The sequence below is a fragment of the Pogoniulus pusillus genome, chromosome 16 (assembly GCF_015220805.1).
Source record: "Pogoniulus pusillus isolate bPogPus1 chromosome 16, bPogPus1.pri, whole genome shotgun sequence".
NCBI lineage: Eukaryota > Metazoa > Chordata > Aves > Piciformes > Lybiidae > Pogoniulus > Pogoniulus pusillus.
The window spans coordinates 10,763,108-10,783,026 of record NC_087279.1 but is presented as its reverse complement, the minus strand read 5'-3'; the positions used below and the strand labels follow the sequence as shown (position 1 = coordinate 10,783,026).

Genomic DNA, 19,919 nt, shown 5'->3' with positions numbered 1-19,919 from the left:
CTTGTGGCCACAGGCAATCCTTTATTGCTCGCTGGCAGCTATGCCAGGCTGGGGCTGAGCCGGCTCAGCCCATCTTCATCACCTTGTGGATCCAGTCAACATAGAGGGAGATGCGGATGAAGAGCGCAGGCTGGTCAGTGCGGGCACAGACGCGGGAAGGGATGATTACCCCCTCCAGAACCCAGCAGTCAGCAGTGAGGCAGGCCAGTGGCCCTCCGTAATCTCCCTGTGGTATCCAGAAAGGTCAGTCACCCCACTGCTGGCACTTGTGGGCTCCCCGAGGCAGTGGTCCTCACTCTGGCTCACCTCGCAGGCCCCCACACCAGCACGCAGCGGGGCTGTGCACAGCTCGTTCTCCTTCAGGCGCCCACGCAGTGCTGCATTGCACTCACCCTGTGCCAGCACGGGCAGCCGTGCCACGTTCAGCACACTGCTGTCTGCTGTGCCTGTAGGCAGAGAGTGCATGGGGTAGCAGGCATGGGATGCACAGATAAGGGGATGTCATGGCAGGCAAGTGCCATGAGTGAGTGGATGCCATGGCTGGGCATTGCATGCATGGGGATGCCTTCAAAGGGAGAGTGCTGTCAAAATGCAGCATCCAGGGGATATCATGGGCAGGGGATGTTGTAGGCAGGGAGATGCAGGCACAGGCAGGAAGAGGGTGATAGGCAGGAGGATGTCAGGGGTAGGGGGATGCCAAGTAAGAGGGTGCCATAGACAGGGGAATGCTGCAGGCAGAGGATTTTGTGGACAGATAACGTGGTGAGTGGGGGAATGCATTGCTGAGGAACAGCACGGGCAGGAGGATGGCATGCACAGAAAGATGTTGTGGCAGGGCAATGTCACAGACGGGAATGCTGTGGAAGGGACATGGCATGGACAGGGGAATGGCATGGAAGGGGAATGTTATGAGCAGAGAGATGCCATGGACCTGTCAGAGCTGTGAGCAGGCAGATACTATGAACATGGCAACATTACAAGCAAGGGATGCTGCAGACAGGGGGATGCCAGGGATTGAAGATGCTGTGGGCAGGGGGATGCCATTGAAGTGGAGTGTCACAGGCAAGGCATGTGCTGGGCATGGGATACTGTTGCAAGGCTGCCCACAGCAGGTACCTCTAGTTTCCCCCCAGCCAGCAATCTCGCAGACAGTGCCCGCGGGCACCACATAGCGCTCGGGTGGCAGGCAGATCAGGGCCACGCGCCTGTTTAGAGTGGCTGGCCTGTGGCAAAAGGAGTGATGTGATGCAGTGCGAGCCCAGCTGGCAGCAGAGCAGGGCGAGGGCCCAAACCTGGCCTCTTACCTTGCCAGCTTCAGCATTACCAGCTGGGACTCGGAGGGGCCACAGACAATTCGTGCAATGGGGATAGTCTGCTTGTCAGGGTCTCCAGGGCTAGGGTCTTTGAAGAGTGTCCCCAGCTGCACCTCGTAGCCCATCAGATCTGCATCGCTGTGGGACAGGGACGTGAGAGCACAGAGAGGTTGGGACCACAACCCACCGCACCCCAGCCTTGGCCTTACCAGGAGGAGAAGCACTGGCGTGTGCTGATCACCCACTGCTCCTTCACCAGGGACCCCCCGCAGAAGTGCACCCCAGCCCTGCAAGGATGAGTGATGAGCTCCCGGGGTATGCTGCCCACAGGGGAGCCAGCAGGATGCCCACTCACCGGTTGCGGATGCTGACAGTCCAGGGTGAGTTGCCAGGCTGGCCACCAACAATGCGCCCTTTCTGCTGCAGCCTCTCATCCCGCTGGCCACACTGCTCGAATGCCACCACGTCTGCAGGCAGGTTGGGTGTTGGCCAGGGCCACACCACTGGCACCCACCCCGTGGCACCCACCCAGCATCCACAGACCCTTACTTGCATTCTCCAGGATGGAGGGAACAGTGCTGCCAGCTGCAGAAACAAAGCAGAGTGTGGCACCAGGGCAAGATCCATCCACCCCAGGAGGACCATCACAACCCCAGTGAGTGGTTAGGGAGACCCACCCCAAGGCTGCAGGTAGGTGCTTACAGCAGGGCTTGATGGCACAGTAGTCAAAGGGGGTTCGGGGGTCCATGGTGTAGCACCAGGGGCCATGACTGTCATTATCAGGGTTGCGACAGTAGTTCTCCTCCAGGTGTGCCTCAGGGTGGGTGACAGGTGAAATTCTGCCAGAGGGAAGTCAACATCACTGTCACCATCTGTCTCCATCCTTATCCCCCACCCCATCTCCACCCCACCATCAGCCCCATCCTCAAGTCTCTCTCCACCCCTCCCGGCAAGCTCCGCTGGACACTCACTGGGGCACATGGGGTGCGTGGGCAGCCCAGGGCTGGCAGGTGATGCCCTTCCGTGTCTTGCTGATGTGACCGCGGTAGTGTTCACCGTGGCCATGGTAGCATTCTGGGGAGAGGCAGAGAGGGCTGGCACCACCATCAGGCAGCCTGAGGCAAGGGTGTCTGAGGGCAGCTCACCTTGGGCACTCAGCTCATCGGGGCAGCGGCGGATGTGGAAGCAGAAGGCAATGCGGACAGTAGGGCGGGCAGTGAAACACCACGGTGCCTCTGAGCCATCAGGGTTGCGGCAGTAGTTCTCCTGCAGGTCTCTAGTGGGGGTGCCAAGTGGGTGCCCCCCCACCAGCCTGCACCCATGAGTGCTGTCCACTGCCCCCCTCCCCAGGCACCTCCTCCCCAAACTCCTTACTTGCATGAGTATTTCTCAGGCACAAAATGGTGCTGGTGGGGTGCTTGGGCATCCCAGCGCTGGCAGGGGATTCCCGACACAGTGACATTCACTCGGCCCCGGTAGCTTTCACCTTTGCCCCTGAAGCAGCCAGTGGTGACATTGTGGGGCCGTGGTTGTTTCTCTGCTTGCATGACCAGAGAGTAGCAGGGTTAGGCTGGCACCCAGGACCCCTCATCCCAGTTGCGTGGTGACACTAGTAGGGACTTACTGCAGATGCGGATGCGGCAATACTCGCGCTCCCGCCCAGGGTTGGTGGTGTAGCACCAGGGCCGCTCAGAACTGTCTGGGTTGCGACAGTAGTTGTCATCCAGTCCCTTGTCTGGGTACCTGGGCCAGAGACAGAGAGTGTGGCACCACCACCCTAGCACATGGCATAGCCAGGGTGGCTACATGCTGCTCAGGACCCGGAGCCAGTACTTGTCAGGATGGTAGGGGTGCTTGTGTGGATGCTGCAGGTCCCAGCGCTGGCACTCAGTCCCTGATTCAGTGTGGTCCACGGTGCCACGGTATTCCTCCCCATTGCAGGTCATGCAGACAGCTGCCAAAGGCCAGGGGCCTCAGTGGAGGGGTAACACATGGCACAGGGTGTGTCTGGGCTGCAGCACTCACCATCCTCACACTTCTTGATGCCACAGCTCTGGTGCCGGACGTTAGGGTCTACAGTGTAACACCATGGGCCCCGCTTGTCGCGGTCAGGGTTTCGGCAGTAATTCTCCTCTAGCCCATTGCGGGGGGATGGCAGGAACCTGATGGCAGCAGGGTGGGTAGGAGGGCTGCCAGGAGCCCCTTACCCTGGGGCAGGCACGGCCACAATGCTGTGCCATCACTTGCTTGTGCTGTTGTCCCATATTGTCTCTGTTGCCCCCAAACTGACCCCAGCCCATTTCCCATTGTCCCACACTGCCCAGGGCCACTGGTGGGTGCCACAGGGCAGATGGGGACATGGGGGCACCTGTGGTCATGTGGTGTCGTGGCTTGCCAGTGCTGGCAGCGTAGACCCTTGTCTGTTGTGGCTCGCGTGCCACGGTAGTTGGAGCCATCACCCACAATACAGTCCCGCAGGTAGTCTGGGCAGAGACAGGCACTGTGTCAGAGCCCCAAAGGCTGAGCCAGAGCACATGAGCAGCAGGGAGCCCAGCCCTGAGTGGCTTGTGCCTGATCCGTGGTGTCCCCATGCCCACCCGTGGCACAAGCTCACCTTTCTTCTGATACAAGTCATAGTGGATGTTTTTCTGCAGCTGGACCCTGGGTGAGTGCTGGGTCCAGGGCAGCAGCTGGCACAGATGGTTCTGCCGGTTATGGTGGAAGGCCCTAGGAGGCACAGCAGGAGCCTGGCATGACACCATGCAGGGCCAGGACTTGCGGAACCAGGGGCAGACACACGGACACCCAGCATCCAAGTGTACAGAGTGACCCTGGCATCATGGCCCCTCTTTACTCCCACTTGACCTGTGGTGGCACTACGCCCCACTCACCGGCAAGTCAGGCTGGTGGCACAGCGCTGGGCACACTGCTCCGCAGAGCCCTGCTCTGGCAGTGGCGGGTCTGAGGGCACAGTCAGCAGCTCGGTGGCTCGCAGGCGCTGGAAGTCATTGAGGGGTGAGCGGTGGCCTGAGGAGTGAGGCAGTAGCTTAGAATGCCTGTGGGGGCTCTATGGAGTACTAAAACCCGGCCTCATGGAGTGGGAAATCTCTGTCCTGTGACATATGGGACCCCTGCCCACAGAGCACAGGATCATGGAGCAGTGGACCTCTGTCCTGTGGATCATGGAATCCCTTCCCCATGGACACAGGGCCCATGACTCTTGGGGCAGTGGTTTCCCTGACCTATCAGGTACTCAGCACCCATTGCAGCTCCTAGTTCCTGCTTCACCCCTCTGATGAAGGACAGGACAGTGGCCTGCAAGCTTCTGTCCTGGCCTCTTGAACCCACACTGCCCTACACCCTCCAGCCCCATGGCAGCCCCACAGCCTGGCCGTGGCCCTACCTGAGCCCAGGGCCGCAGTCAGGGCGAGCAGGACCCCCAGCACAGGCTGCATAGCGGCGGCACCCATGTCACCGGGCTGCTGGACCCACCGGGCTGCTGGAGCCACCAGGCCGGCCCAGAGCAAATATTTGCCCGCAGGGACGGGGGTCACCTCGCGACCGGGCTGCACGTGGTGCACGGGGCGGGGCCGTCCGTGCGGGGCGGGGCTTGGCGCGAGGCCCGAAGGGAGTGGTTGCGGCGGCGCGGAGGGCGGGGCCGCAGAGCGCGGGCCGGGGGAGGCGGGGCCCGCGCGCGGCCGGGGGGGCGGAGCGGGAGGCGGGCGCCGGGCCCTGATTGGCCGTGGCGCTCTCGTGCCGCCGGTTGCTAGGCGCCGCGCGCTCCGCCCCCAGGTACGTGCCCGCGCCGGGTCGCGCTCGCGCCGCGCCGCCCGCTCGGTGCGTCGGGGCCGCTGGCGGCGAGAGCCGGCGGGGAGCGGCCTCCGGGCCCGGCCGTCGCACGGTGAGGGGCTGCGGGGACGTGGGGTACAGGGTGTCGGCCTCGGCCCGGTAGGGCTATGGCGGCACCTGCCGTGCCGTCCTGTCCTTGGCCTAACCGGGTGGGCCGGTAGCGGAGCTGGGAGCGGAGGCGCGGCCTGGGCAAAGATGCGGCGGGGTTCGGGCCTCCGAGTACGCGGGCAGTGGGGCGGCCTGTCTCGGCCTGCGGGGGCGGCCCGGCTTTGTCTCAGCTCCCGCGTTCCTTCCGCGGCCTGTCGGGGCCGGCTGTAGGCAGCAGCCCGGGCTGGCGGCGGGGTCCGGCGTCTCTGTCCCCATCGTACTGCGCTTCCCTTCGTCTTGTTGTTTTCCCGCCGTCCCATACCCACTTTTGGGGCTGCCATTCGGACTCTGTTCGGTGCCCCCCGGAGTCTGGGTGGGCGCCGCGCCCACTGCTGCCCAGTGGTCCGGCCCTGCCTGGTCAGAAGGCGGAGCGGGCTCGGCCCGGAGCAGCGAGTGCTTGGGCCGGCGTTGTGCTATACTGGGCGAGGTGTGGGGCTTCGCTGTAGGCGCCGGCGGGAGCAGTGGGAGTAGTCCGGGTGCTAGAGGTGGCGGCAACCGGTGCCGAGATGTGCCGAAAGCCTGGCGAGCTGTGGCCAAGTTCATGTGAGCTTACCCGGCCCGACCCAGCGCAGGCTGTACTGGCACCCGGTGGCTTTATCCGCTACCGGGCCTGACTCGGCTCCACGGGAACACAGGTAGGCTGCCGCCACGTGTCCGGTGTTCAGTGTCTCCCGGGGTGCGCCCCTCTCGCAGCCGCCTCGGGCGGCAGGACAACACCAGGCTCCCGGCCTCGCTGCGGGACAGACCGACCTCGCAGAGAGTCTGTAGAGCACCATGGGCTGACCTTGGGTCTTCCTGATATGAGTGCGATCCTCTTCTGTACTTAACAAACCCACACTCAAACTTTACTCTGTAGTCAGTAGTGCTGGCAAATAAATACAAGTTCTGCTGCACAAAGGGGTGTCAATGCAGGATGGGCCCTGGCTCCACAGGAGTACCGGGCTGCAGAGTCTTCAGTGTCCATCAAGTCACGGGGTATGAGTCTGGCAACTTCTGGCGTAGGTTTGCAGATCACAAACTCCTCGTGTGTTTTTGGAGTTTAACCTAATCACTGCTGCTTGCAGGTGGGAAGGTGCTGGTAGGGAGAACAGGGAAATGCAGGCAGGAGGACATGGGAGGTGATAGCAGGGTTCATAGTCGTACCCTGAGGTGCCTTCTTCCCTTTGGTCCTGGAGCTTTGGGCTTAGAGCCTTTGAAAAATAGCACTGACATCCCTCACCTGTCCAAAATGAGACTAAAATCCTCCTTTTATGTTACAAGACCAAGTATTCATCAGGTTTCTTCCAGGCCCTCTAGGCAGTTGCAGCCCATAGCTATTACAGGTTGGACTGCCAGCATCTCACCTTGGGAATGCTGTCCTTAGCAAAATTTGCTGTTTGACTTTATGTATGGAAGGCTGTCTTCCCAACTTTAGCTTTGTAGACTCCTTTCCTCACTTTAAGAGTTTCTAATTCAGCATAGGTTTCTTTGCACAGTCTCTGCCACTATTCTGAGCACCCTAAACCACTTATTCATTCTCCCTAATGCTTGTCATTGCGCTCTTCTATCCTAAATATAGGGTAGTATGCCAACAGGAGAGGCTCGAGAGCAGGCTGAAGTGCTGGGAACACCACTGTTTACTCAGAGGAGTAATCAGCAAAGCCTGGCTGATTCCAGGTCGTGCCGTCTTCTTGTTGCAGGAGTTTGTGCTCACTTCTTCAGGAGCTGGCACGAAGCCTTGAATAACTGGAAGATGTTGCTGATGGCACATGCCAGCCTAGAAGTACCTGTTTCTTTAACAGAGTAGTTAATTCTGCTTAACTGCTGTGTTGGACCTGGTATTTGAACTGGCTAAAGCTGTGGGGCTGATGTCAGTAAAGGTGTTCTATGCCTTGCAGTGTGGGTTTTATGTAGGGTTTGTTAACCCTGAGCACTTCTCTGCTTTTAGAAATGGCCAGTACTTGTTTCTAGTTCAAGTGCTGCTTATCCACTTTTCTCCTCTGATCTCACTGCCCTGTGTGCTGGACTCAAGCTGCTACAAGGAAGGAAGGAAAACGTGTGACTGATAAGGTGAGACCTTTTGCCAGCTTCAGCTACGAAGTGCGTGGGTAAAGCTGGCTCCGAGTTCTGACCGCAGCTTGTCTTCCACGGACGGCTGGTCTGGAGGAATCCCTGTGTGTCTCTTGCTGGCAGAGCTGCACTCTAGCAGTGAGGGACTAATGTTGGAGGGAGTGTTGCTGCGCTCTGGCTTGTGCAAGCTTGCCAGCTTACAAGTCTGAAAGGTGCTTTGCACTAAAGGCCAGTGGTCCTGCTTTGGTTTGACAGAGAATAGGACTGTGCAGTTGCCACCACAGAGGGCTGTGGCAATTTTCCTGCTCTGTGGCACAGGTGTGAGACATGGCATGCTGCAGCCTGGCAGAGAAGGTATGATGGTTCTGCCCTGGCAGGAGTGGTGGTGTTCAGCAGTGGAAATGGTGTCTCATTGCCTCTTCTGTGTCACTTAGAAAGATAACAAGAGATTGTCCTGGAGAAATACCAGGGTGCACTGCCAGCTGACAAGTACTGAACCTGTCTGTCTCCTTTCAGCAGTGATGGCTATCTGAAAATTTTCAGAGTGGGGATGGTTCTGGATGGTTTGTGCCTTTACTTCTCTTAGCTGAGGAATAGTATGAAGGATTTAATTCCAGTAATGATTAATTTGAGTGAAGAAACTGCAAACTCTGAATTCTTGGGCAAACAGGGGTCATGTAAATAAATGCCTCTGGCATTCTTTGTGGTGCTTGCAGGCTATCTACCAATTACTTCTGGTCTCTTGTGGAATCAGTAGGAGGCTGTCGCTCCTTGAGCTCCGAGTACTTCGGCACTGATTTGAGCGAAGTACAAATAAACAGAGTTGGACTGACCTAGTGTATCTGAGCTCTTGGTATGCTGAAAATGTTTGTTCTTGGGATGTTTGTGCAGTTTGGAGAGGTCTGTATCTTAAACCCCATTTGCAGAGAACTGACTGTGTTTAAGCTGTGAAAAAGAAAAGATGAAGCTGAAGGACCGGTGCTTTTAGGGCTCATTCTGGGAGATTGAGTAAGTTTGAGAAAACTAGTACGACGCTGCTGCACAGAAAGCAAGCATGTTAACCTGCAACTATGATAGGTAGATGCACTTCCTAATCTAATGCCTTTTTCTATCCGTATTTCTCCCTGCAATTATCCATTGGCTTAAACTGTCTCTGGTTCAGCTTTTCTGGGATAAAGTTCTAGCTTGCCAGTGGGAAAGACAGTTGTGTAGATTTGATGTTACCACTTCTATTGCATTTCACATGAGCACCCAAGCCAATCTGCTGATGCAATGCCATCCAAAGGAGACAGTTCAGGTCCTCTATCTGGGCAGACTCAAACCTTTTTTCTTTGCAGGTGTTTACTGTGCTAGGGAGCTGATTACTTGTGGACCAGTAGAAAATCTCCCTGGCTCTTTTGTGGCTTGTGAACTGTATGGCCAAGGTGAACGGTGTGGCTTTGCTTGGGATGTGGGGAGGCAGTGGGGGCTTCCCTCTTCTCTTGGCAGTAACCTGGTCAGATGGACAGATGTAGCTTGAAACCACAACCTGAATTAAAGCTGGAGCCTCTTGTCTCGTGGTAGCTTCTGCCCAAGTTATTAGCTGGATGCAAGGTACCCTGTTTTCCCAAGTGTCGTGTCCCACTCAAGGTCCCTCAGCCCGGCAGTGCTGGCTTCAGGGAGCCAGGCTTGATGCATGCTAGGGAATTCCCCAGAATTGCTGCTGATGGCAACAGTGCAGCCTTGCAGCTCTTCCACATCCCTGGGCAGTGTGCTGGGACCTGGAGTGGGGTCCCATGGCTCCTTGCCAATGCCTAACTCAGAGCGCACAATGTTCCCCCAGACCTTAGCACCAGTGGTGTTCTGCTGTGTCACTGCCAGGGCATGTCAGTGAGTAGCAGAGGGTGAAGTGTGGGAGAGCTGGGCCGATGTAAGGCTTTCGGAGGGCAGAGGTCTGGCAGGTCTGGAAGTTAGTAATGTGCATTGTCCATGGAAGGAGTCTGTAAATGTTCCAGCCAGAGGGAGCTTGTAAGCACACTGGCAATGCAGGTTGAGAGGAAGTAAGGCCCTGCCTAGAGAAAGAAGAGGTGGGCATGCCCCCTCTGCTGAGCTCAGAGTGAGTGGTTATCTCTGGCAGCCTCGTGGTTTGATGCTCTTAAAAAGGCCCTTCTCTTTCCCTTTCAGCTGTGCCCTTTTGCCTCCTCCCACATGCCAGCTGTGTTGATGAGATGATGATCAGTGGATCGACTGATCCTGCTAACTTGGTGTAAAATTGTTCTTTTTTTCAGTTGGATCCTTTCTGCACTGGCTTAGCAAAGTGGTCAGGAGAGGATTTCAGCCACACTTGAGTCAGTGTGCTGTTGTGTAAACAGAGCTCTCACCCTTGGGATGGTGCTCTGAGCAGTAAAGGTTATTTTCTTCTTCAGGGTTGAGTTGTCTCACTCTCCTGCAAGTATTCTCTAGGCCTGGAGAGTAATTCTTAGTCTCTGTCAGATTCCACATACAGAGAATGAAGTTTGATAACAGCAATAGGACTTGTCCCAGCCCTGCAGATGTACAGTGTTCAGCTTTGCTTTGGATTTTCACTTGGAAAAACAAACTCCTAGCCTCGTCTGACCTGTAAAGACAAATCTGAATTAAGGTTTCTACTGGAAAGTTCTGCTCTCTTACCCTTTTGAGGTGTTTGGGCCTCACCATAGTGCTCAGCTGTGCCATTTGCCATCAGTGCAACCCCAAGTGTGAGTTAGATGTGTATTTTCTCCTGTGTCGTCCAAGAGGGCTCAGTTCATAGAGGGTTACATGAGCACCTTCAGGAATATTTTGGATCCTGGATCCTTGGAGCTTTCCAACAAATTGGCTAAGTTATCTCTTCCTGCAATGCTTGGTGTTTCAGATGCTCCTTGGTAAGGACCTGATGGGCAGCATTCCTCCCCTCCCTCCTCGGGGGCTGAGAACCATTAGGGGAGAGGTTTCAGTTTGCTCTAGCATGGTTACAGGTCATGAGAGTGCCGAATGCACGCATGCGGGCGACAAATTCACACTGGGTCTGGTTTTGAACTGGATTGTATGTTCAGGCTTCAGAAAGCTTAACCTTCTGTGAAGCATGCTCCTTAAGAGTGGAGATTAGCATTTAGTCATTTTGATGAGAGATTCCTCTAGCAGTTACTAATCATTTTATATTAGTCCCAAGAGCTAGGGCTTGATTTTGGGATGAGCTTGAGTAACAAATAGCTGGGTGAAGGTCTGAACCAGCAGCTTTCCACTCAGGTGTGGAATTGCGGCAGGTGATGTGAAAGCCTCTTGCCACTCTCACAACTTCAAATCGCGATGTGGGGCCTGTCTGTGCTGCCAGTCCCTTGCAGGAGTGGCACTGCTTCCTTCTTGTCACATAGACTTCCTCCCTTTTTCTTCTATAATGGCAGTCCCCTAATGGACCCTTCTATGCTCTCAGGAAAACATCTGAGCTCCCAGGTTTCCTTGTGTGTGTGTCTTCTTTGGGACTTGTCGGTTACAGGGTAGGAAGACCAAGAGTGGTAGACAAAACTGAATCTGTCTCTAGCAGTTGCTTTTTCAGCAGTCAGGATGCTGTTGAAATAGCTCTTTAATCACAATGGAAATAGTTGTTGGGTTTTTCCAGTGTGGCTTCAGCGCCTCTGCAGTGAAATTGTTCTTTACAGCAACCCTTCAGTGCTGTTCTTCAGCTGAGTCTCTTCTGCAGCACGGAAAGATTTCATCAGGCTCTCTTTACATGTTGCTGAAATCATGTATAAGGTGAGATCTTTCCTTTGCATTGCAGCTGCTGGGGTACTACAGGAAAGCCTTGCACTGGTGTTGGCTACTTTATGGGTACCAAGAGGTGTTTGGAGCTAGGAGGCAGAAGATCCAAGTATGTGCTGATACCAGATACTTTGGGGCTCTTTTTTTCTGCTAAGGAAAAGACTTTCCCTCAAGATTTGCTTTCTCTTAAGATGCCTACTTTGCTTTTCCCGAAGTAAGGGATTTTTCTAATAAGATGGTCTGGCAGCCATCAGCAAGCACAGTCTGATGCCAGTGGAAAATGTGACACAATGATTTTAAGGGTGGGATTGTGCTGGTATGAATATTCGAGGCTGTGATGATTATGTATTTATGTCCCTTAGACTTTCTAGTGAGGTCTGAGCTCTCTGTGCTCCTGCATGATAGCCCATGCATGGTACTTCCCTACCCCATAGGAAGTATTTCCAGTGGAATTTTTATTACTGCCTGAGGCTAGCATTGGAACATGAAAGGTGGTTATTCTAAAACCTCCTCTGAATTAAACTTTGCAGAATCCTATTGGGGAGGATGGACAGAATCAGTGTAGCTAAGTCTCCTCTAAAGATTAGACCTCTACCTCTGCAGACACAGGGTAAAGACTGGTCGTGGATGAGGGTGGAACCATGCCAGTTCAAAGGGAGAGGTCATCTGGTATTTTTCCCCAAATTCAACACTCCCCCTCACCTATCTACTCTCTGAATCCTCAGTGTGTTTCCTTTCTTCTGCAGTGTGTATGGTTAAGGCATGTTGGAAAGCGTAACTTCAGTAATGCTGGCAATAACTGAACTTAATAAACACAACCAACTTGTGGCATTGATTTTGTTAGCTCTCACTGTGGGTTCATTCCAAGCCTCTGCCATGCAGTTTTGCACAGGATAGCTGTTGTATGGCATACATAGGTGGGCCTGTGGGTTTGGGATTGTGGTCATAATGCAGATTTGTCGATCCTGTGTGGAATAAAGCATCAGGAACTGGGCAGTGAGCCTTATTTTAACTGGTGTCCAGGTCAGATCAGGTGTTTTCCAGGCTGAGCACTAATGTTTGTGGCAGTAATAAAGAACTGATTCAGACCAGCGATCTCATGTAATCCAGCATAAAGCTCTCTGCCATAGTGCTGTACGTGTTCACACAGTAACCATTTCATTCTCCAGAGAGAGCTGTTTGGCCCAATTGTGAAACTTAGTGTTCTGTGTGGGGGGAATTCTGTGCTTCCAGCCGTGTTTGTGAAGACAGTGCTTTATGTTTATCTGTATGCCAGCAGACTTGTGCTGGTTGCTCTTTCAGAATACACTTTATCACATCTTAGAATAAAATTTTGTTTGAGTTTCAGGGGTCAGGGAGGTAAGAAGTTTGATCTTCTGAGAATAACAATTGCTGAGAATAAATAAGAATCTGCTTCAGAAATGTACAGAGGAAGCTGAAGCAACATGTTATAATGGTAGCACATGCAAAACTCCATCAGCCCTTGGCAATAAACTGTAAGGAAAGTGTGAGAACAGGACTTTATAGACTCATGAAACCTTTGTCATCAAAGTTAATGTAGAAAAAGGTCTTAATTTGCTGCTGGCAATAAAGCACTGAGGAGGCAGCAGTGTTTCCCCTGCATGGTGACAGTGATAAGTGGGGATAAAAGTTGCGTGCAGTTCTGTCTGTTGAGTGTGGCAGAGCGAAGTACTCCATGATTACCATGCTAATTTGGGCATGAGAAGGCTTGCTTGCAAGGTCCCATCAGAGGTGGGACAAGCTTCTGGAGTCCAGAAGCGGTACTACAGACGTCTGATGTGGTTCGGGCACAGCCTTCCTCTCAAACCAGTGTCCCAGTGCTGGTACCATACTTCTGCATGCCCTTTATGCCTGGTAACTGGAATCCTAACTCTTCTTCTCCCTGCCATACTGATTCTGTGCTGCCACTCCAAAGACTTTCATGCCCCCAAAACACCCTAGTTGTTGAAATGGTGCAAGTGCTGCTTGCCTCTGCCTCCCGCTCTCTCGCCGGGCTGGAACAGGACCTGCTGGGATAGATAGGGCCATGCATCGCTCCTCGGTAACTTCTGATCTGCAAGCTGGATGTGGCTCTGTATGCTCAGCCCAGTCTGGCAATCAGGCAGGTCGTGCGTGGCCATGGGCGTCCCCGCGGAACAAGGCTGCGGTCCTGTCATCACAGGAAGAAGCTGTTTCCTGCAGACCCCCGCATTATGTCCTGGTGCTGGGTGCTTCACTTCTGTGTGATCTGGTGCAGCAGCCTCCAGCTTGTTTCTCTTCCATGATTTGCAGGCTCCTAAGGCTTCTTCTAGAGGGGCATAACTTTGTGTAGAGAACTTCATCCTGCTGACTTCAGGTAAGGCTTTTCACACCTTTTGTGGATTTCTTATAGTCTGTTCACACACTAGTTGAAAACCATTGCCTTGATATGATGCTTCAGGAGATTACTTGAGGCAGCTTCTTCTCTGCTCTGTAAAGAAAAGCAGAGAAGAGAGGAGGTGGTGAGATTTAGGATCTTATTTTTCCTGAAGTTTAAGATGAAATCAAAGTCCTGCTGGAGTGCCTTGGCTGCACATACCTGTGTTTTGTGATGGGTTTCTCATTTTGGGTCCTGCTGGAAAAGCAGTCCACCACCAGCAGAATGGAGATCATGGAGAGCAAAGTTGGGTGCAGAGCTCTTCACTGTAAGCATCTTTTGGACCAGTATTGTATGTGGCTTGATCCCTCCATCCGAGAGCCCGGGAAGGGTGCTGTGTTGCTTAAGTACTGCTTTCTGGTCATATATGGCATTCAGGCTGGCCAAGCCTGAGCGAGTGTTTAGGGATAGGATTCTTCTTTAAGCAGTGACTTAAGATGATTCTTAGTGAATTCTGCAAAGCTGACTCGAAGCCCTGTTTGGGACCAGCAGTCATAGACCATGCCAACTGGAAAAGGTCAGCTGAAGCTGGGAGCTGCCTGAGCACACAGCTAGGTGTCTGGTTCGGAGCGAGGAAGAGCCACCCTCAGTATTTGTAGAAGCAGATGGGTCTGCTCTGCAGCCTGAGCTGATCTTAGGAGCAGACACCGTTCATTTCCTAGTATGTCAGTGTCTGCTGCAGTCGAAGGCAGACGCAGGCACTAACAGAAGCTTGTAAGCACACAGGTCCACGTCTCAACAGAGCCGAGAAGCTGTCTGCTCCCCACTGGGAGTAGGGGAGAGTCCTGGTGGGAACACTGGTGATGTAAATCTACTCTAGGGAGATGGGCTTGAGGATCAGCTGGAGTAATTGAAGTGACCGGTGCCCTCCTGCCTGGGCTTTGTGGTGGCAGGCAGCTGAGCTGATTCGCAAAGCACTTTCCAAGACAAATAGTTGTCCTATTTACCTCGCCTCTCCTTAGTGGAGAGGAATTACCTGTGTCAGCAGAGCTGGGAAGTTATTTTTCTTCTTTAGGCTTGGTTGGGAGGCGTACATATTTGGACTCTTCTGGGTGTAACTAGTTAAAGATCCTTCTGGAGCAGAAACAAGGCAAGGCATTGCAGCTCCCTGTCTGGCTGGTGATCCTGAATGGAAGCACAGCCCTTTGGGGGGAAATGCTGCTGCATCAGGAGCAGACTGGCTCTTACAGGGTTTTATTTTAGGTTGGTCTCCTAGACTCAAAGAAGTTGATGATGCCGAGGCTGTTGGTGCAGGAAAGAGGTCTTGCAGCGGTGTCTTGTTCCATTTGCTGCTGGCAGGCTTTAGAGCAGTCCCTTGCATAGAAAAGTCACATGAGAAAAGCATTTAATGTATTTTTAGATGTCTTTTAAAGTGGCTTAGTGGCTGAAAAGAAACCTGCGTCAGGTCACTTGCCTGCTTGCTGCAGCTTGCCCAGAAGTGCTCGAGCAGACTATTAATGTGGAATGCATCCAGTCGGGAGTTCTGCTGTAAGGGAATTGCACTGCCTGCTACCAGGATGCAGCTGGCTGTGGGAGGTGACTCTCTCTGTCAGTATGTGCTGCTTGGATGCTAGCTGGGACAATAGTGGGAAATGAATGGGAGATGTCCAGCTGAAGGGAGTTTAATTTATTTGTCCCTTTATTTTTTTGGAGTGGTTTGGGTTTTCTTTGGTGACTCTGTGCAGTACTCTTGCACAGCACAGTGTTTTTTACAGGGTCCAAAGTTGGCATGTTCAGCTTTTTTTGGTTCATTTGAGCTGGTGCTGCTGGAGGAGGAGGTCCGTTTGTAGGGGTACAAGAGAAAATAGAAATAGTCTTAGGGACCTTGCATCCACCCAGAAAGCTGAGACAGATGGAAACTGGCTTCTTGTTCATCTTTTACTCAGCTCCTTTAATGTGTATCATTTCCCACATCCGCTGTTCCAAGGGGCTGTAACACTTAGATTACCACAAAGTGGAGAGGAATGAGATTGAGAGGTAGAAATGCTTCCAGCTTAAAATGATGATGAAGCTGACCATGATGCTGCTGTGGATCTTCAGGCAGGTCAGAGCACATCTGCCCTGTGAGGAAGAGTCAGGGCAAAGGTTCAGCCATTCCTTTTTTGGAGTTTCCAAGTCTTTGCCTCTGCAGGAGAGTGTGTGCCACTCGTGGGCCCTGTGATGCATGACGAGCTCTGGAAATCTCTGTGGGACATTGAATAGGAGGAAAAGTGCATCAGAGTAGGAAGGATGCACAATGCACTGCATCACCTTGCATCAGGGATGGGAGCGTTGCTGTAGTGCCTGCGCTGGGGAGTGGAAGTCTGAGCTGAAATCCTGACTGTGCATGTACAGGAGAGGTTACTGGTGTGGTGGTTATTTGGTGCTTGTTTGGTGGCTGGGTTGTTATATTGGTGCCTGGCCTAATTTCTAGGAGTCCTGCCCTTGCAGAGTAAGCTGAAAGAATGGCAGGTGAGGAGAGCAGGGTACACAAGAGAAGCCTCCTTTAGGAGCAGTGGTATTTATGTAACAGCTAACACAGAATATCAGTGTAAATAAGACAAGCTGTGATTTTTACCTTGAAGCATCTCTAAAGAGGTGACTCTTCAGAGATAGTGTGTAGGCAGGTGGGATAAGAGAGATGAAAAGTTCCAGATCTCTCTCCTTGTTCTCTGGAGCAGTTTTGTCCATGAGTGATGAAAGTCTGTATACCAAGAGGAGGAGGAAGCCAGACAAAGTAAAACCTGGAAAAGGAGCATTTCTTTCTCATTTATTTACTAGGGTGCCTAACAGTGGGAAGAAGCAGCTGATGGGAGACCATAGCTTTCCATCTCTTGAAGCCTTTGGCTCCAGACAATGTGCAAGGCTGACTTGGATCAAGAGGTGGGAACTCCAGGGACCCATGTGAGGGGTCTCACCGGTCACTGGCCTTCAATGTAATGTGGGGACATAATCTAAATACAAGCACTGAGCTTTTCAACATGACCAGCTGAACTAGATGTGTATTTAGCAAGCAAATTTGTTTTTCCAGTCCCTGTCACTTAAAATGAGTGTGTGGCTGTGCCTAAGAACTCTTCTGAGACGTTGCTGTGTCTTACCCAAAGCCCTGAATTTCTGCTTCATTTATGCCACCTCAATTGGAGCCCAGGTTCCTGGAGATGAATTTCAGTGGTGAGCACAGAGCTGGTGCTGGAACATGGTGCCTGCAACTGGGTGTGCTGAGGAAAAGGTGGGGTTTAGGGGTGCCCCAAACCTGGTGCCTGCCATGAGTCAAAGCCTGGTGCATGCTCTCAGGCGGAGGTGTGCCCGGGAGTGTGGCAGCAGATGGAGGGCTGCCTGTGCCACTGTGAGGGCTGCCTTGTAGGGCGATGTGCTGGCTGCTGGCCATTTCTGGGAAGGTCCCTGGAGCTGGTGGCTCTGGCCAGCTTTGCCTGTGGGGCTGGGCATGCCTACGCCTGGCATTTGCCCTGACACCTTTCACTGCCTGTATAAGTACCAGCAGGTCTCAGATGCATTGCAGATTCTCCCCTGGTGCTTTTTTAAGGCTGAGTCATAAATAGGTTGTGGGTCTGGCTGGTCTGTCATTAGAAGTGATGTAATGATTAAACTCAGCTTGGTGACAACTTTCCTGCAGAGCTGCTCTTCTAGGTCTGGTTTTTCTGTTCTCTTCAGGCCCTGAGCCTCGCAGGTGCTATGTGAGATACACTTAGACTCTGGGAAAAAAAAGTTAATTTAGCAGAACTTGCTGTGCAGTGATGTTTCTTACAGCGAGCCAGACTGGCCGCAGCCTCTCTCCTGCTTTTGGTGCAGACGCTGATTGTCCTCGCTCCGCTTCCTGGGGAGCCCTTCCTGGCTGCCACGCAGCTTTGCACCAGTTTTTATAGTTAAAGCTCTTTGGAGTAAGTGTTGTTTAAAAAGTATCCAGCCAAGAAAGAGCACAAGATGTAATTCCAGTGAAGGTTTGTTGGTTGTGGTTTGGTTTTGTTGGGTTTTTTTCTCCAGAAGAACAGTAGTTTCTATTAAAGGGAACTGGCAGCACCTGGCCTTTAGCCCTGGGTGGAAGAGCAGCTTTGAGGGTTCATCCCTTCACTGCAGGCAGAGGTGGGTTTCTGAACTCCTCCAAAGAGTGCAAAGCTCAACTGAAGATGTTTCCTTGCACGCCTGGTATTTTTACAGTTAACCTGTGAAGCTTTTGTGTACGAAGCAGAGGTCCTGGGAAGGGATAAGAAACAAGCTATTTTTACTCCATCACAAATAGGGCTTGGCATGTTTATTTTAGACTCTGGAGCCACTCAGGCCAGTGTGGGGTTTTTAAATAGTCTTGTACTGTTACTATCAAATTGGAAAATAGACTTGAACTCTGGAAATCACAGGAAAATAGGGTGTCCTGGAACACTTGGCTCTGGGGGAGCTGCAGGGAGGGGTTGATGGCATCGCCTGTGCTGTGCAGCCAGCTGGTCTCAAGGTCTCCTGTGTATCAGAGGAGCCTTTGCTGAACCACCAGCTGAGGATGGGCTGCGTGCCCTTCTGTTGCATAAAGTGCCCTGCCGAGGAACGGTTGCCTTGCTGGGGCCCTAACTCGAATTTAAAGAGTCCCCAGGTGAATAACTGGAGAAGCTGTGGGTGCGGAGCTTGGCCGTTAGCAGTGCCGCAGCAGCAGTCATTTCTCACCTCCTGCTCCAGGTGGGAGCTGCCAGGTCATCAGCAGAGCTATGGATTTTATTCTACTTTTTCTGCAGAGAAGTTCACCAGGCAGTGGGTGGTGAAATTAATGAGACTGGCTCATTTTCCTCCTGCCACTGGTGTCTGAAAGAGGGAGGATTTAGGTCAGTCCTTCTTGAAGAGTGGGAGGATCCAAGGTGGACCCTGTCCCCAGCCCCACTTGGCTGGCTCTCTGGTCTGGCTGATGTGGTGGGCTTGAGGTGTGTCCAGTTAATCGCAGGTGTGCTTTACACAGACAATTCAAACTTTTAAGCTCTTTATCCTAGTTTATTATTAGAAGGTACTAAAATCATGGCCAGTGGTGTGCTTGCACCATGGTGGGGGCATACATGATTTTCAGTGGTGCCTCACAACCTCTTTGGGTCAGGCATTGTACAAACATGTAACACAAGCAGCTCAGATGGCATCTGCCCACGCAGGCTTACCCAAGCTCCTTTTCTGAGCAGGGATACCTAGACAGCAGTTAGCAGTTGAGACCTTGGGCTGGTCCAGCCCCGTTGAATGCAAGCTGGAGGTGCAGCTGATCTGAGAGACTGCAGTGTGTGTTGTGAAGCAGTACTTCAGTGAGAAGCTCTTTGAGTTATCGATTGTTTAATTGATTCACTAATAAACACCACTGATAGTAATTTACAGTTAGAGCATTTTGCAGGCTTAGAACTCCAAAGCCCCAGTCGTCATCACTGCTAAGTCCGACAGATCGCTCTGCTGCTGAATTGCAAACCTGTCACCCTTCCCTGCCACTTCACAGGAGTGTGAGTCCACCCAAGCTGGTCTTCCCACAGCAAGTCTCTTGGACACAGGTTGGGTGGAGAATTCAACAGGTTGTCCACAGGGGTTCCACAGCATCCTGGGGGTGTTCAGTCTGCACACTCAGGTCCTGACTGACCTTATGTGTCTCTGCTTCTACCACAGGACAATCAACCCTCTTCTGTTCTTCATATTACATCTTACTCTCCACATTTCCTTTGTTTCAGGACACTTCATTGCCTCTGTCCCTTCCATTCTCTTCCCAGACCTCCAAATAACAGCCCCGTATTGCTTTTTTGCTCATTGATTTTAACTCTGCTACATCCATACTCAAATCTGGTGTTCCTTTTACATAGGCGATGTCAAACTGACAGGACTGTATCCCTGCTGTAGTCTTCTCAGTGCAAGTAGCCTTGCAAGTCCTCACAGCCCAAAGCTCCCTATCAGTTATCTGGCACACCCAAAACAAATGCCCCTAAGACAGATCACTCCGCTTCAGTCTCAGTTCCTCTACCTGTGCCCAGTTCAGCAGTTTTCTCGGGCTGCACATCAAGGCAACAAACACTGTTCCCGGGTTTTAGGTTTACCCAGCATCCTTCCCCTGGAGCTGCTGGAACTTGCTGTGGCTCCTTGTGGTGCTCCCAGCTAGCTGTGGCCAGCACTGCTGCCCCAGGACCTCCTGCTTGCAGCTGCCCCCAAAGAATTTACAGCCTGGGCTGTAAGGATGGGAATGCAGATAGAGGACTCCTCTAGCCCTTCTCCTGCTGAGTGGTCACAGAGTATCTCTACCTTGATCGAGCTGATAACTTAGGATTATTATACCCCACATACCTGACCCAGCAGGCATGTCCTCTCCCCATCTCTGTGGTGGGGCAGGGAGGGATGGCTGCCATACCTTGGGGGTGTTTTCCCCCTTTCAATAACAACCAAGAGCTTGAAGA

At 52.8% G+C, this 19,919-nt stretch overlaps 2 protein-coding genes across 3 annotated transcripts in view; one reads left to right on the top strand and one right to left on the bottom strand.

Annotated features, from left to right (window-relative positions):
* Position 1: 1 nt before the first annotated feature.
* Positions 2-4,890, bottom strand: MST1 (macrophage stimulating 1). The gene is made up of 18 exons (XM_064156440.1): positions 4,717-4,890; positions 4,205-4,340; positions 3,928-4,040; positions 3,682-3,796; positions 3,339-3,475; positions 3,147-3,267; positions 2,938-3,056; positions 2,688-2,850; positions 2,459-2,589; positions 2,285-2,387; positions 2,016-2,152; positions 1,863-1,898; positions 1,669-1,780; positions 1,523-1,600; positions 1,305-1,451; positions 1,117-1,223; positions 307-446; positions 2-226 (listed from the first exon to the last, which is right to left on the bottom strand). The coding sequence occupies exons 1-18, from the start codon at positions 4,781-4,783 to the stop codon at positions 65-67; spliced, it is 2,124 nt and encodes a 707-aa protein (XP_064012510.1). The 5' UTR covers positions 4,784-4,890; the 3' UTR covers positions 2-64.
* Positions 4,891-5,128: 238 nt separating this feature from the next.
* Positions 5,129-19,919, top strand: part of DAG1 (dystroglycan 1) — a 54,056-nt gene continuing 39,265 nt past the window's right edge. The window contains exons 1-2 of one of the 2 annotated variants that reach the window (XM_064156427.1): positions 5,163-5,214; positions 13,407-13,470. The gene's annotated coding sequence lies outside the window, so the exon portion shown is untranslated. Of the gene's footprint in view, positions 5,215-13,406; positions 13,471-19,919 lie in introns of both variants that reach the window. The other variant, XM_064156426.1, reaches the window with a different exon arrangement.